The sequence below is a fragment of the Eretmochelys imbricata genome, chromosome 8 (assembly GCF_965152235.1).
Source record: "Eretmochelys imbricata isolate rEreImb1 chromosome 8, rEreImb1.hap1, whole genome shotgun sequence".
NCBI lineage: Eukaryota > Metazoa > Chordata > Testudines > Cheloniidae > Eretmochelys > Eretmochelys imbricata.
The window spans coordinates 78,653,213-78,671,060 of NC_135579.1; the positions used below are offsets into that span (position 1 = coordinate 78,653,213).

At 39.8% G+C, this 17,848-nt stretch overlaps 1 protein-coding gene across 1 annotated transcript in view; it reads left to right on the forward strand.

The window, feature by feature from the left end:
• COL24A1 (collagen type XXIV alpha 1 chain) overlaps positions 1–17,848 on the forward strand; it is a 248,411-nt gene that overhangs the window by 53,418 nt on the left and 177,145 nt on the right. Inside the window, exons 6-9 of the mRNA XM_077825362.1 lie at positions 1,517–1,570; positions 4,932–4,985; positions 12,965–13,018; positions 17,453–17,506. Of these exons, the coding sequence (XP_077681488.1) occupies positions 1,517–1,570; positions 4,932–4,985; positions 12,965–13,018; positions 17,453–17,506 (216 nt within the window). The remainder of the gene's footprint in view (positions 1–1,516; positions 1,571–4,931; positions 4,986–12,964; positions 13,019–17,452; positions 17,507–17,848) is intronic.

The following is a 17,848-nucleotide window of genomic DNA, read 5'->3' on the forward strand; positions in this document are numbered from 1 at the left end:
TTCTGGATTTTAATCATAATAAAATTATGCACCAAGGGCTCATAAAAGCCAGTGGGAAGTTATGTGGATAGTGCTATGCACATACCATCTTTACATTTCCTGCACAGGTTGTTTATTGCCATCTCAGCCACAGTAGTAATCCTGGTGCTTTCCTTCATCTCTCCCCCCGATTTTAAATAATTTTGAACAGTGTCAAGCAGTACAGTCAGAGCTATTTAATGTATTTTACCCAGTGCACAAGCTGAGTAATTGGGTTGTGTGCAGAAGATCTTTGGGTGAGTTAGAGTCTTGGTGTAGGAGTGGTGATGGAATCCTTCCCTCAGGCCATTCCATGACTGGTAGTGCAGAGCTAGGACTTGCAGTAGCCTCTGTGGATTCACCCCCGACCCCCAATTTCACACCCTGCATACTGGGAAGCAGAGGCAGTGAGCCCTACTAGTGAAAAACTGTGTGACACATAGGGGCACTGCCTGCATGAAGTCCTAACATCTTGCCACTCACCTGCCTCAGCTGTGAAAGGGTATTGATTCTGCTACAGCCATGGCTCTCTTCACCTGCATGGGGATGGGAATTTGATTTGCTCTTAAAGGAGGAGGCCTGAATTCCACCCCATTACCATGCAACCTCACTGAAGTAAAAGTGATGGCATGCAGTGCAGCACAAGCCAGTGCAGAATTTGGCCAAGATTTCTCACCATAATTTGAGCTCAGATGAAACACTGTCTTTGCTCTCAAAAGTTAACAGGTACAATGTAAAAGGAAAGAGATCATTTTTGGGGACAAAGCTGTTACCTAGCTCAAACATGGTACTGTGCCTAATATTGTTACAATTATTTATGATCAAATCTATTTGCAAAGGTTACATCAGCTCATAAAACAGAATATGAATTTATTTGGTAAAAATAAAAAAGGTTTTTCTTTGAAAGCAGTTATATCAGTTCAAAAATATGAATGTAAAGAAACAAATAATGTGCTACCTATGATTCCTATGAAAATGTCATAATTAGGAAGTCAAACAAGTCTTCAGTCATGTCTGTTGTGTTTCTTTTTCTTCGTCTTTCTTTTCTATGGGTTATTATTATTACTTAGTTTCTTATAGTGATTAACTGTCTGAAATGCCTCAAATGATACATATATTGTTTGCGATGTAAATGGTATGCCATGTTTTTAATTTAGTAAATTAACTGTTTTCTCTTTTTTAAATACATTTTGTTTCCTTGTTTTTATATTTTGAAATGGATTCTTCTTCCTGTAATAAAAATAAATTTATTTAAGTTATGCACTAAACTGGGAGTTACAAGCCTTATGCATAATATAATTTTAACCATAAGTCTCCAGTTGGGAGCCAGATTGGGAAAAAGCACATTGTATTTTTAGTTCTGAGCTTTTCTTTCAAAATGAGAAGGTTTTGTAATCAGAAAATCAGTTGGGGGGCTGTAGGAGGGCTTGTCAGATTATGACCTGCAGCACAAAGACTGGTCTCTCTTACCTTAACTATCTGGTTTTTGTCCCTCCAGGGTCCCCCAGGTCCTCCAGGTTTACCTGGTCTATCAGGGAAGAGAGGTCCAAGGGTGAGTAAAAGGGCTATATTTTTCTATAGCTGTATACTGGACGCTGATAGTGAAACCAAACTTTGTATCATCATTTGATTGTAGAGTGTATTCATATACTAGTCAGCAAGGAAGCTGTTGCTCTTTAATCTCAGCATATAATGGGCTAAAACAAAATAAGACAAGACAGATAAAACAATGTGTATTTTACAATAAATACCTAGAGAAGGTATTCTGAGTGAATGTGTCCACAAACTGCTATTGAGTTTGCAATATAACTGTGATGCTGTTACTTGTAGCATTAATTTTTAGTTTTTCAGTGTAGTCATCTGTAGCTGAGATAGATTCATTTGCTTTTTGGAATGAAGGGGAGTGGGCTTCCCAGAATAGTGCATTCCACAGCTACAGACTGGAAAACAATGAAAGTGGAATTATCTACTGCTGGCTGGAAAGAAAATTGCTCTAAGAATCTGCTTTAGTTTCTTTGTTTACAGCAGCTCAATAAAAGCATGATTTCTGTGTCTGTAGCTTCTTCAAGTAACTTTTACCATAGCTAATACATCTTGATATATTGTGTGTGTGTGTGTGTGTGTGTAACATGATAACAGTTTTCAAGTACATAAAAGGTTGTTACAACGAGGTGGGAGAAGAATTGTTATTCTTAACCTCCAAAGATAGGACAAGAAGCAATGGGCTTAAATTGCAGCAAAGGAGGTTTAGGTTGGACATTAGGAAAAACTTCCTAACTATCAAGGTGGTTAAGCACTGGAATAAATTGCCTAGGGAGGTTGTGGAATCTCAATCATTGGAGATTTTTATGAGCAGATTAGACAAACACCTCTCAGTGATGGTCTAGATAATACTTAGTCCTGCAGGGGACTGGACTAGATGACCTCTTGAGGTCCCTTCCAGTCCTATGATTCTATCTGCAGCTTTAGTGGGCGGGGGGGGAGGGGAGGGATGTTATATGCTAGGGCAATTCATTGAGGATAACCTCACTCTTGATTCCTTAAAAAGAGAGAGCCCAAATAAACCACATGTTAAAAATGTAAAACTATCCTGTCACATGGCCAGTCAGAAAGTCCGCCAGACTTGCTTGATTCCCTCTGATACCATTATAAAGGTGGAGGTGGGAGGTAAGAGTCAGGATCCTTTATATCTCTTGAAGCTGTCTCTTTCAGATGCCTATTTCTTAACCTCTGATGGATGCATTGCATTTTGGGGCGCAAAGCTCCACAGTGTGAAATTTGTGAATTGAATGTGGAGTTGAACATGCAAAAAAGCATAATGGGAAGTGAGGAATCTTAAATTAGAGAGGGGTGGCTAGTGTCTGGAGACAGGCTAGATTGAGAAGGGCCAGTTTGATTTATTAGTAACTGTGATTTAAATAGAATTTTAAAAGCGTACTTAAATGTTGACACAAAGACTAGTCCAGGTGATGAGCTAAGGGCCAGGAAAACTTCATTTTTGAAAAGTCATTGTTGCGCTTTAGCTCTTATAGTGCTCACAAACATCAGAATACCACCAAGTGTTGGTTGTTATTTTTTTACATTGAAAAGTAGGTCCCGGGCCTTACTTTTGTGTGCTAAGCCTGAAGCTGACGTGAGGCTTTTATGGGCAAGATATAACATGAACTTCCCAAAATAGAGGTTTTTATTTGAAAAGTATATGGGTAGTATATACATTATACACAGATGTGGTGTGACAGTCAGGTGGGTTATCTGAGCCTAGACCTACTGAAAACTTTGGCCTCCCAGTCAAAGAAAGCCCTTCATCACCCCTCCTGAACAGCCATGGACCCTGTCATATGACCTTCACCCAGGACTTTCTTCTGTCCTTTGAGTCATCTTTAGTCATACTGAGATGTGCCTTGAGCTGTTGAATAGAAGCACCTGGTATCTAAGGAGCTCTCTTCTTGCAGTGGCCGCACTCAGCCATCAGCAGTCAGCTTTGTGCTGCTCCACTTGCTGCTCAGTTATTGTTATGTCAATGATTCCTTCCCACTACTCCCAGCTGCATGAGGATGCTCCTGCCTCAGGCCCTAATCTTCCCCAGGATTCCCATGCTTCGCTCCCTCTGCCCTTAATCGTGCCTTGGTCCGACGGTCTCAATAGTGACACCTTAGTTAAGAGTGATACATTTCCCTCAGGAGCAGAGGCGGATTTACAGTAAAACACAAGGTGCCCTCGCATGGGGCCCCCCAATGACAGGAGGCCCCAGGGCCAGGCAACTGTGAGGGCAGAAGCTTGGTCCTGCAAGCTCCTGGGGCTCCTGCTGCAGGCTCTGCACCCACCGGCAGCCAACCTCCCTCCTCCCCGCCTCCTCCCCTGAGCCTGCCACGTTTCAGCCCCTCCCTCCCAGTGCTTCCCCCACCACCAAACTGCTGTTTGCCAGTGCTCAGATTGCTCCGGGAGGGAGGGGGTGGAGCAGGGCCGCAGCGCACTCAAGGGAGGAGGCAGAGAACAGGAAGGGGCGGGCCTTGGGGAAGGGGACAGAATTGGGACAGGGTAGAGCAAAGGCAGGGCCCCGCACTCCCCCTACACATCGCCCCCTCCCAGCTCCCTGCTGTGAGCCACTCAGGGCAGGGGGCTGGGGTAGGGCAGGGGGCTGGGAGCACCCCTACGAGATAAGAGAGAATGTTCTTTTTCTTGGCTGTGTCCCAAGGAGTGGCCCCAAAAATGAACCTGAGCACAGGGCCCCACTAACTTTAAATCCACCACTGCTCAGGAGCTTGATTTTAACCCCTTTTAACTTTATTAGAAAAGTTCCTTTCTGTGTAAAATTTCTCACGTGGGACCTCTGCACAGAGGAGACTTAAAAAATGAATTTTGGAGTGTATCGGCCAAGCTGAGTCTGAGCTAGGGCACGTCAAGAAAAAAAAAAGTGAGTTTTCAGGATTTGAAACAAATTGTTTTTGTTGTTCACCCGTATCTCCAGAATGTCTTGTTTGATACTGTTTTATCTAAGAGGTATGTTAATCCTCAGTGAGGTGGAATTCCTAGGCCAACTTTTATTGAGCAGAAATATAGGGATACCTCAGTAATGTGATGCTTAGGATGTCCATTTATCCCAAACATTCTATGGCTGAAAAGTCATCGTCACAATGAGCTTGCTCTAATATACGTGTCCTGAATTACCTGGGAGCCCAGTGAAAAGTTAATGAATGAGACTGTCAAAGGAGTCTATGGGAGTTAGATGCTCAACTCCCATTTAATTTTAGAGGGAAATGGACACTGATTCCCTTAGGCTCCTTTGAAGATCCTAGCCAATGATTTTAGATGGAACAGTGATCCTTGAGGATGATTCTCTGCAATATTTCCACAAAGTAATGAACATTGTTTGGTGTACTTTTGAATAATCCTGCACTTTCTCATTTTTATAGGGTGTTCCAGGGCCACATGGGAATCCAGGTTTGCCAGGGGTGCCTGGTCAAAAGGTGAGCGAACTTAATCACACTACCATTAGCATTATTTGAACTTCCGGATGTGTAACTTTTTGGAGCAAAGTCCTAGAGTTTGCTTCCAGTAATAGTAGTGATTAATTTTATTTGGTTTACAAATGGAGAGCACAGCTATAAACAGTTTTTAAGGAAATGTAACCAATAAAACTTAGACCAAGATCAAAAGGAAAATAGCCAGTTTCACAGGAGAAAATGATGCATGTGGAATGGTGACCTGGAAGCCTTTACTCATGTGAGTATTCCTTGCTTTCCAAAGGATTTTGATTGAAGTCAATCCAACTACTTGGATGAGTCAGAATTATTCAAGTGAGGCATTTGCAGGATTGGACATTTAATCCCTGCGGTAACCTTTTGCTTTGGTCAAAAAAAAAAAAAATAGGCCAAGTCCCTCTCCATAAATACTTCTATTTGCTGTCAAGATTTCACCTGTTTGATGGCATTTAATTACTCCAACTTTCAGAGTGTGTTGATTAAATGATAGACTAAGAACTATGGAACCTAGATTTGATATTGCAAATTTAAGAAAAAATATTCTGCTATAAGCTCAGTTAAAAGCTTTCAAACCTGGGTTACAAAGGCCACTTAAATACCGCCGGGCAGATTTGTGCAGTTGCAAAATGCCTTCAACTCATATTTAGTTATAACGGTTTGATAGATATGTTAGGAAAAAACAACATGATGATTTGTTTTAGTGTGATTCCTTATGGCAGGAATCTGACCTGTAGTGACAGGTGTTAAAAACTGCTCTAGGCCATGAAAATATATCAAATAAAGCTTGTGATGTTTGACATTGTAAAACAAAGTGGCTTTGTGTTTGCTATGTGCCCTTTTGTTAGTATCTAATTTTATTACAACAATTAAACAGTGAATTCTGTAATTTGCTTTTACAATAATTATGCAAACTGTGGAATAGAGAAGTGTAGACCACTATTACTTGAAATAACTGTAGCCAGCTACTCATAGGATTTATTTCATAATATATATTTCCTTTCATTGGGTCATACCAAGATTCTGAGAGTTTATCTACACTGTAGTTGAGTTCATGATTTTAAAAAATGAAGTAATTCATAAAAATTAATGTATTTTCTAGGCTTAGCTATGAACGCTACATTTTCTTGTTGGGCACAATTTATTATTGTTAATACGGTATCATTATTTTATGCAGAGGGAGCTAGAGCTCCACACAGCTTCTGTTTTCCTGTAAAATTACTGTCTCAATGCAAATTTCTATTACAATATTTTAATTAAATAGAAGTAAGCCAGATCCTCACCAAGTGTAAACTGGAGAAGCTCCACTGAGGTCAATTGACCAATGCTGTTTTACACTAGCTGAGATTGAAGACGCTTGGGTTTAATCATAGAACACACAAGATCAAATGTAATAATTTTCTGGCAGTAACATCACAATGGGTTGTATTCTCCCCTCAAGGTACGTGTGTATTTCCTATCTACGTTGAAGAGTTACACATGTGCTTCAAGAGTGGAATTTAATACATTTACAGCTTCCTAGATTCTCACTGATGACTTTAAACTGAAGGTCAGGTTCTGTCCCTGTGTGTGTGCCAGCAGTTTCCATTGACATGTATATAGTTTAGGGTTCTTAGCATGTAACCTTAGATACTTGACCTAGAGGTATAGGGTTGGCATGTGGTCTAAAATCACCAAAGCATGCATAAGTTTTTAGCAATTTTCCTAGCTATCATAAAAAAGAACTATTTCAAGAAAACTGAGTGTGTGGATTTTGGCATTGGTAAATCTGCATTGTAATGCTAAATAGATTAAATACTTATATATTTTATTTTACCTTCACAAGATGGTTTATAGTTCCTTGCTCCTGCTTCACAATTGAAAACCATGTATAAAGATGACTGCTTGTTTCTAAGTTAAAATGACAAAGAATTGCATATGTTTTATTGGGGAAATGGCATTGGGCAAGGTATCAAAGGGAACATATTTTAACTAGCTAAGAACCAGCTGCAGCTTTATTACAAATAACTTTTTTAGTTCAGTCTGTTTGAATTGTAAAAGGGAAGCAGGACACTGCTTTTTTGGCAATGGGGTAAGCAAGAGGAGGATCAGGCCCAACATGTATCATTTCAAATAATAGTTATCAACTTAACACTTGTTCCTGTTCACTCCATCACCCAAACTTATCACCTGATTAGTACCCACTGAAGTCAAGGGGAGTCTTTCCACTGACTTGAAAAGGCAGAGAGAGAACACGACTTGCACTTGGGTCTCCATGCCAAAAGAAGCAAATATGGGGCTAGAAAAGGAGGGTGGAAAGATAATGGTGTGAAGAGATTTGATGGAAAGAGAAATCAATGATGGTAAACATAAGTAAAGGGAGAAAGGCTGGTCCCCCAGTCCTGCAATTCATTGTGCACTGTCAGGCTGCTGCACCTGTGCACAGCCATGCTGAGGGAATGGATCTCTGCAGGGAGGCGAGCAGTTTGCCCACATGCAACAAAGTGCAGAATTGGAGCCAAAATCAGAAAGTTTAATGTATTGAAAAGAGAGGGGGAAAAACCCTGAAAGTTCTTAAAGGAATGAAAATATTTATTATAAAAAAGGCATGGATAATTTAATGGTAGTTTTTAGAAAAATCAAATGTCCGCAGTTCTGGCTGGGGAGGAATTAGTAGCGCCCAGTTCCTTTTGAATGCCCTGAATCCTTTTCATTTTGGTTTTGAAAAGTTGGCAGGTATGTCAAACAGTGGGTTTTTTAGAAATAGTTGTCTCATTGCATATAAACTGGCTATATGACAAAAAAACTATAGCCATCCTTCACCCTAAGTAAAGAGCTTTGTCTGAGACTACAGTTTAATGTCAAGATCCAGTCTGTGACTGCATTTGACAGGAACTTAAATGTGCTGCTGGTATCCGTCATGTCATTTCTATCTTTGGGCCAGACTCTTGTGTTTAGAGAATTGACATTGTTCATCCACATGCCACTCCATATACCAATGTTTATTGACATAACACACCAATCCTTTCTATACTTTAATGGCTACAGTGAAGTAGGGAATTAAATGAATAGGAGAAGTTGAGCCAGTTTACTGAGGAAGAAAATAGAAATATGTATACAAGCAATGATTGTACAGAGGCGTAGCTATCACACAAGGCAGTAATTATATGTGGTTCTTTTTGTTTTCATAAAGTTTGTTGCATGGACAATGAATTCATTTAGCTGTAATAGATTCTGTGGTGGTGATGTAAAGGTAAAATGCAGTGAATCACTGGATTCACCACTGCACTGCACCTTGTGTAGTCAGTTAAACCTGTTTAAAATGGGCATAAAGTGAGTGGAGGAATCTGATTTGAAGCATTTTATTCCCACTTTGCATGAGAGTAAATAATTACACAAAGTGCAGGGCAGCACAGGTTCAGGACTATGATTTCTAATGTCCAGATCACCCTGTCCTGTGAAGAAACCTGACCAGATGGGTTTAAGGGAAGGTTTGGACTCTGTGAGGTTTATGTGGTGGGAAGGGTTAGGAGGCTGCAGATTTTAGAGGCTGCAGTCCCTCTGAACCCTATACATTTGTGCGATATATTGTGGAATGGTCTCCCCCTCCCACACAGAGGCAGGAAACATCTTGGATGGATCTCCCTTCCCACCAGGCATCATGGCTCCTCAGAGCCCACTTTTATTTATATGTTAACTAAATGTATTGATTTCTTCTGTCTTAAAGCTGTTAAAAATTAGAAGAGCAAAGTTCTATTTGATAATTTTCTGGGCTTCACAACTTTGTTTTTTATGGGTTTGTAGTAAGAAAATAATGAAATAGAAAGGGTATGTGATTTGTCTGACAAGAGGAATTCCTGAGAGCTACCAACACAAGACTAATTGCAAAATAATTGTCATGAATTATTTTTAGAAGAACTAAATTGTTTACCGCAGGAATATCTATCTTCTGTTTGACACTGGCAAGTTTCCATCTCTGCTTGCTATATGGCCTTTCTGTTGTGCCACGCAAGCTTTGCTGTCATTAAAGAGATGCTAATCTTTATCACAGTTAAAGCTCTATTCTGCAATAACCCTTGGAAGGTAAGTACTGTGTATAAAGTCTGTCTCATCTTCAGTTTGGAAGACCTGACATGCTTATCAACACAACTCAAGCATTCTCTGAGCAGTCATAACAAAGCAATACTTGGAAAAGATTTTAAAGAGAAAATAGGCCAGATCCTCAGGTGCAGTGCAGTGCAGCTGGTTTCTGTCTCATCATGGGTGGACTTTGGCTGTAAGCCCAGTCTAAACAATTGAGGGAGGAGTGCCACACAGCAAGGGGGAGTCTTCACTGCTATGTGGGACTTTTATGCCATACTCCCTCCTTCCTGCTAACATAGCAGGGGAGAGTGGGCATGGGCAGGATATCCCTGTGCCACAACAGTTACAGGCTGTGTTTTCTGCTTTTTGTGGCTGTTAGTCACAACCTACCCTGAGGCTTAAATCCTGTTCTCTTGAAGCTCTAAGTGCATGGCTAGCCAGGAGATCTGCTGGGTCAGTACTTCTCCCAGGGACCGCTGTTACTGAGGCTTCTATGAAATTCACAACTCCAGGAGAAGTCAATCAGAGTTTCTGGTCATTTAGGACCTCTGGAAAATTGGGTCTTAAGTGTGTCAGAGACATTGCTCTTTGTCCAATTGATAATATATGACACTTGCCAGCAATGCTGATGTGTTTCACAAAATGTTTTGGGGACATCAAAAACATTCATATAAAGAGAGTTTTCAAATGATTAGGGGAGTTGATGGGAAAGTGACTCACATTATAGGACATAACTGGGATTTTCATAAGATATGAGTGTTAGATAAAAGGAAGCTCAGATACATAGGGGCCCAACTGTTTCAGCCCAGGGGATGTCTCTGTGATTCAGCTGAAGAGTTTCAGTTAAACATCTGACTAAATCAGGTTGAGTTGAGAAGATTTGAACATTAAGTGAGGCCACATTCAAGGTTAAGTGGCCAAAGAGTAAATGTACATAAGTTGTTGTCTTGGTGATGGAGGTGAGGAAGGCTGTGGAAAAGGAGAGATCAGCCTGGAAGAACTCCCTTCCCCTTGTGAAAACCACTTCTGCACGTAGAGGGCATGACTTGGTTATGTCATTCAAGTTAGCAGGGTCTGATACTATTTACCTCAGAGTACTGAAGGAGTTAGCTGAAGACATCTCGGAGCCACTGGCAATAATATGTGCAAACTCCTGAATGACAGGACAGGTCCTGGAAGTCTGCAGAAGGGCTAATGTCGTGCCCATCTTTAAAAAGGGGGGGGGAATGCTGGGGAACTATAGACCAGTCAGCCTGACCTTGATACCTGGGAAGCTATTAGAGCAGTGTATAAAACGTTCAATTTGCAAATACCTGGAGGATGAAGGGATAATCACTAAAAGCAGCATGGATTTATTAAGAACAAATCATGCCAAACCAGACTGATTTCCTTCTTTGACATGGTAACTGGTTTGGTGGGTAGCAGGAATGTGGTGGATATAATATACCTGGACTTCAACAAAGCTTTTGACACCGTCCCACATGACATTCTAATAAGTAAGATGGAGAAATGCGGGCTCGACAGAACTACCATTAAAAGGATACATAATTGGTTAAACAACTGCAAACAAAGAGTAACTATTAATGGAATGATGTCAGATTGGAGGGAGGTCTTAAGTGGGGTTTCACAGGGATGTGTTCTGGGTCCAGTGTTGTTTAACATCTTTGTTAATGACCAGGATATAGGAATAGAGAACAAACTGATCAAATTTTCAAATGATACAAAGGTAGGCAGGGTTGCCAACACTTTGGAGGATCGAGCTAAAATTCAGAGGGATCTTGATAAATTGGAGAACTGTGCTACTGACAACAAAATGAAATTCAGCAAAGACAAATGTAAGGTGCTACGCTTAAGGAAGAAAAACTAAACGTACAGACACAGAATGGGAGAAAACTGGCTTGGCAGCAGCACTTCTGAGAAGGATCTGGGAGTTGTGGTGGATCACAGCCTCAAAATGAGTCAGCAATGCGATGCTGTTGCAAAAGCAAATGCAAATTTAGGTGGCATTAACAGAGGCATAGCATGCAAGTTACAAGAGGTGATATTTCTACTTGGCGTTGTTTAGGCCTCAGCTGGAGTACTGTGTCAAATTTTGGTCACCAATGTATAGAAAGGATGTAGAGGCAAGCAACAAAGATGATCAAAGGGATGGAATGCGAGCCATATGAGCAAAGGCTGAAAGAACTGAGTATGTTAAGTTTGGAAGAGAGGAGATTAAGGGGGGATATGATAGCAGTCTTCAGACACTTGAAAGGTTGCCATAAAAAAGATGGAGAAAAGTTGTTCTCTCTTGCCACAGCAGGCAGGACAAGAGGCAATGGCTTCAAATTACAGCATAGCAGATTTACATTAATTCTGAGGAAAAACTTCCTAACTGTAAGAACAGTAGGACAATGGAACAGATGCCTTGGGAGGTCGTGGAAGATCCTTCACTGGAGATTTTTAAAAGGAGGCTGGATAGCCATCTGCCTTGGCTGGTTTAGACACAACAAATCCTGCATCTTGGCCAGGGGTCCCATCTAACACTATGATTCTATGATTTCTAGTCAGGAATGACATATATCCTGCCCAGTAAAAAACTGAACCCAGGACTGCTGGATTTCTCTCTCACACTTTCTCCATCCTTCAGGGCTCTGTGCTATTTTTTGGAAATATTGGATGTGTGAAAAAAGATGGCAGAGGCTACTATTTCTGATAACATATAGAGAAGACATGGAATCATGAAGGACTGGTGGATTACTTTCAATTGACAATAACTTTCTTCTTTTAAACTCAGGCTAGAAAACTATTAAGTTAGTGTGCTATCTATTGTAAGCCTGGTCAATGGGAATGCTTCAGTCGCTTCTTTTAAAGAATTAATGCAGGCAGTGTACTACTTCTCAGCGTTAATTTATTACCCGGGAACCAAAAGCAATTGCCTTCAAAAAGTTGTGAGAAGCACGCACGCTTCTCAGACTCTCATGGCAATAAAAACAGGTAGTGACACTTGAATGAGAGGGGAAAGTAAAGTGTAGCACGTTGCAGAACTTAATTATGTGGGAACACAACAAGCTATGAAATATGACATATGAAACATAACCATCTGCTTTCCTTATGCGAGACAACATTTTCCTATTGCCAGAATATGTGAAAGGCCAAATATATATTTATGCAATTTATTTCCCCAATAAAATGTCCTCTGCCTGCCACCTGAACATCACATTTCCCCTTTAAAAATATCTACATTGTTTGTAAGGAATGTAACTCCGAAACCTTGCATTTTTGAAGCAACAAATGGGCAACTTAACACTAGCCTTAAGGGGAAATTATTTCCATCATGGGGTAATTCTAGTTAGTTTTATGACAAGTTTTGTTTTGGGAGGGAATATGCAGTGAATGAAAAATTGCAACCAACTGACTACATCTCAACAGCAGCTTTCAAGGGCACTAGAGTAAAGGATAGGAACAAAACAGAACTGAATAGAAATGACATCACAACTCTATTGGTGTTCATGTTTGATATAGTTTGATACATCAGGCTTGCATAAATCAGCAAAGTACAAATAAAGTATTCAGTTATAACTGAGAATGCAGGCACACTGATTTGTCTGTACCTCTTACTGCATTTGCAATTAAACTCTGCCTTTTTAATAAATAATCGTCAGGTACATTATGAAGAAATGCAGGGAAATTCAGACTCACCACATATGCATTCAGATTATTGTATTATGCCATGTAGTGTGAAATGCATTTTTAAATAGGAAAATTGACATAAGGAAACATTCCTGGAATAAGACATATACTTTGTACAGCATTAGATCCTGCACACACACAATCAGTTTCTTCAACAGTGAAAATATTTGTGGCTGGCTATATAATTAAATCATCTGTCCCTGTGCCACACTGATTTCATTTCTCTGCAATAGGGCCCTAAAGGAGATGCAGCATTCTCCCCAGGACAAGCAAAACGTGGAGAAAAGGTAACTGCTTCATAATTACAGAGAAATGTTCGCCACATTTTTTTTGTTGAAGTTTGCTTATGTCATCTGTATTGTTGGGTTTAATTATCTTTTAAGTCTAGTGCTATGTAAGTTTCAATTTCTGTTTTCCCATTATTGTTTGTCTCAGAATGGCTGATGTCTATATGGGTGGCTGGATTTTAGTGTTCTGAGATTAAAGTAAGCCTCCGGAAACAGTTATGAACCAAAGGCAGACATAAAATAACAATACTTAATGGTTCATCTGTAGTTAAATTTTAAATTCTGTATTTCATTTCAGATTTATGAAACAAAAATTAAAAAGTAAAACTCTATTGGAAGCATTAAATTAAATTCAGTTTGTTAGGACCAGATAAATGTGGTACAGGTAAACTGTTGTTTATGTTAACTCCGTCACATCAGCAACAAAATATGAGTATTGAAACCTTATAACATCTTATATCAGTACACAAAGCTAAGTGTGACAATGGTTAAAGGAATATTTTCAACTTAAAAATCACATCTCTACCTGAACTTATTTTACCTTCTGTTATTGCGAAGGATACTTCGTGTTAGAGTAACTGAAACTTTAGAAATAAGCCTTTGTGACCGGAATCCCAGGGGAGCCAGCTGAAGTCACTCAGTTAGGATGAACTGCAAAGAATGAGGCAGACAATCCCCAAAGCTGGTGGACATTCCAATGCTTAGATTTACCAAGCCAGCACAAAACCTTCTCTAATACCTTACTGCTTACCCAGAAGTCAACAACACAGTTCCCTTTAAGTAACCCAGCCTCAGGCCTCCACCTAGACACCCAAGCCAGATATGATGAGGATTAGTGAAAATCTTATTCATCATATAAGAAAGTTCTTCCAATCCCAAAGGATCGGACATATTACCTCCCAGGTTAATGAATATTCCAGATCTTACCCAAATACACACTTGCCGCCAATTCCTATTAACTAAACTAAAATGTATTAAAAAAGAAAAAAGAGTGAGTATAGGTTAAAAGATCAGTATACATACAGACATGAGTTCAATTCTTGAGGTTCAGATTCATAGCAGAGATGGTGAGCTTTGTAGATGCAAAGAGTTCTTTTCAAAATAGTTCATAGATTATAGTCCAATGTTTGTATTCAGGGCAGTCCAATCAGAACTGGGATTTCAGTCCTTGTGGCTTCAGCTTCCCCTGCATGAAGCATCAAGCAGATCTGAGATGTCAGGATCCAAGCCATTTTTTATACAGTTTCAGGCCTTCTTTGACAGTTTGGAGTCCCTTGGCGAACAATAGACACTCATTTCCTAAGCATCGCCGGTAATTATTCACACTGATCAACATAAAGCAATTGCCTGTTTTTCCACCTTTCGCTGGTGATTTGCTGTACATTTCAAAGAGAAATGAATACAGTGATATCCCATGTTTACAATTCATTTAAATATTAAGATGTTCTTTTGATCTCTGAATTAACAGAATACAGCATAGACAGGGACTGTTTGATTACGTTGTTGACCACTACCAATATATATGTAAATACACAAAAATACAAATATTATCTCCCCATATGTTTTTAAGGGTTGAATTTGAGTCATTTATCCTGTAGGATGCTTAACCCTTTCTGGTTTCAGAGTAACAGCCGTGTTAGTCTGAATTTGCAAAAAGAAAAGGAGTACTTGCGGCACCTTAGAGACTAACCAATTTCTTTGAGCATAAGCTTTCGTGAGCTACAGCTCACTTCATCAGAAGCATCCAGTGAAGTGAGCTGTAGGTCATGAAAGCTTATGCTCGAATAAATTGTTTAGTCTCTAAGGTGCCACAAGTACTCCTTTTCTTTTTGTAACCCTTTCTGGTCATGCATCACTGCCTTTTCCCTGTTTTTCAAAATTTGACAGCCCTCTGTGTATCCGTTTCCCTCTTTCCCATGTCTAGTCAGTTAGGCCTTGATTCCATAGACACTTTAGCACATGTTTAACTTAAAGCACATGAGTTAGGCTCATTTAATTCAGTGGGATTACTCATGTATTTAAAACTGAGCACATGTATAAATCTTAGTAGTATTAGGGGATCAGGGGCTTAGTTAGCAGATTTCCCCTTTTGTTTAAGTGAGTCTTTCACACCGTAGCAGGAGAGGAAAAATATTTTAAAAAGGAAAATATGATTCTAAACATACAAACTTGTGGTGGAGGGGTCCCGGGAGTAGGTATAGTCCCTGAAATGATCTTTAACTTATTTTTTAAAACTTACGAGATTTCAATTTGATGCTGTCTCTTTATAGTATTTTGATGAATTTGCACACAGGCACATTGTCCTGTTTAACACTCACCAATGTCATTGTCTTCTCTCCAAAAAAATGCTAAAACATTCTGTACTTGAAAATAAAGAGCCTGATTCTGATCTCACTTACGCTGGTGTAAATCAGAAGTGATTCTATTTAAATCAGTAGCTACCCTTGTGTACGGCAGGTTTAAGTGACAGAAGAATCAGGTTTCAGAGCAGTAGCCGTGTTAGTCTGTATCAGCAAAAAGAAAGAGGAGTATTTGTGGCACCTTAGAGACTAACAAATTTGTCAGTCTCTAAGGTGCCACAAGTACTCCTCATTCTTTTTAGAAGGATCAGATGCAGAGCAAAGCTCTGCTTTGAAAAAAGACTGTAAAAATGACACCTTCTGAGTCAGCAGATCTGCTTCCTGTGCTTATTCAGGATCTTATCTGCTGACTTTAGTGAAAAAATAAGCTTTCCGCCCCTCCTCTTTCTAATCCTCTTGACCCAACACAACTTTGAGAGAATGGTCAGAATTCTATTCCAGTTCGCACAGCATAAACATAATTCTTATCTAAGTTGCAGTTGGCTTGCACAGGTGTGGCTAAGAGCAGAGTTTGGCCCAAAGAATCTTTATGACTTTGGTGATGGTGCCAAGCTAGAAAGAATCCAGCTTGACTTGTTGATTCTAGTTTGAAGCTGAAGGACTGTTAGAAAAACATGTTTTCATTTGCAAATGGAACAAACTGGTTCAAGAAGCAATCAAGAGATGATGACTGTGGACACAACTGCAGCCGTGTCCTATTAACAGTCACTTTTCAGATTTTCACTGCATATTAAGGAATTTAATTGCACTGGGAAAAAATGCAGCCGTTATGTAACCTTGGGGAAGCTAAGGCAGCAGAAGTCCCATCCCAGAAATACTGTGTCTTCATCACTGCTTTAGTCACAAAGGATCTTTCAGCCCTATTCTGCTATATTCATTAAGAACTCTCTTAATGCTAAGAAATCAAAGATTCTGTCCTCCACTTCACCTTAAAGTGGATTCCAAGAGTAAGCTCCTATAGTTAAATTAGTTGGTTACTTTGTCTTTCCAGAATGATTTTCAGATAAAAATACAGCGTGGTTCTTTATGGAAGCTATGGCTTGGAGGTTTATGATTACAGTTTACTTTTGAATTGCACACCTACTAATTATGGCTAACGCTTTAAAACCAAAGTGCTCATATTGAGAGTTTAATTAGAATGCTTATTTCATAATGTATATTTAGAGTTCCGTTGTAAAGAGCTGCCTGTCAAAGACAGAGCTAAATTCAGAAGTGAGACTACGTGTGTTTAGAGATCAATTAATTTGGTGAAATGTGTATACCTCCATTTGGTCCTTCCACTTGCATGTTACACAAATGTAGGCCTGGTCTACATTTAAAATTTAGGTCAACATAGCAATGGCATTCCAGAGTGTGAAAAATCCAAAAACCCTGAGCACCATAGCTATGCCAGCCTAAGCCCTGATGTAGATGCTGCTAGGTTGATGGAAGAATACTTCCGTCAGCTTACTTACTGTTGCTCAGGGAGGTGTTCCTGCAGTGATGGAAACCCCCCTTTTGTTGCTTTAGGCTGCAACTGCACTGTGGGGTTACAGTGTCATAGCTACAGCACAGTCTAAATGTACACAGCCTACAATACCTCTGACTTTGGCCCATCGTGCTGAATGAAAAAATTTGCCAGTTCACTGTTTCCAAACAGATTTAATGACATTTACATTTAGAAAATATTTGGAATACTTCCCCCAGAAAACCTTTTTGTTTCATTTGTTACTTGCAGGTTTGTATGGAAACTAAATGTGGCAGCCATTTTTTTTTCCAGTGCAAGAAACATGTAACATTGGGGAAATGGATCTGATATGAACAAATTGAATGTTGAGAAATAATTAAAAACTACTCACTTGGAGTGAAATTCACCTCTGGGCAAAGGCCACACAAAGACCCATGTAACCACTTCAGTCCGACTTAAGCTGGCTAAAATGTAGCTATTCTGAGATCCTGAAATAAATGTTGTTGTTGTTGAGTCTATTCCATTTTAAATGTCCAGGGATAAAGAGAATTTACTGCTTCCCAGGTGTTTAAGTCTTTTCAAATATTATAATAAAATGAAATGATTCTACCTTACTGTGTTGTACAGGGTGACCCAGGTCCAAGAGGCTTACTTGGCCCTCCTGGTATCAAAGGTCAGAAGGTAAGATTTTTTTTTTTTAATTTTTGTATTCAGCTCTCGAGTGTAAGTCCACGGGAAATCCGTGAGGGGGGAGGGGGGTCTGCATAATCGGGGCTCTCCAAGTTTGAGCTGCATAGTCTGTCTTTGGAAATTTCTTACCATTTGAAATTTACAATGGTCAGCTATCAAAACCCAACAGGCAGGACTGAATCTGAGCCACAGATCATATACTGCATGTGCCTCTTTTTCAGGATGGGCCCAGTCTGGAAAATAACAGATTCTCCCAAGCTATGCAAGTTACAGAGCTCCATAACAAGCCAATCTGTGTAGGAGAAAGGTCAACCTAAACCACAAGAAGCCCCA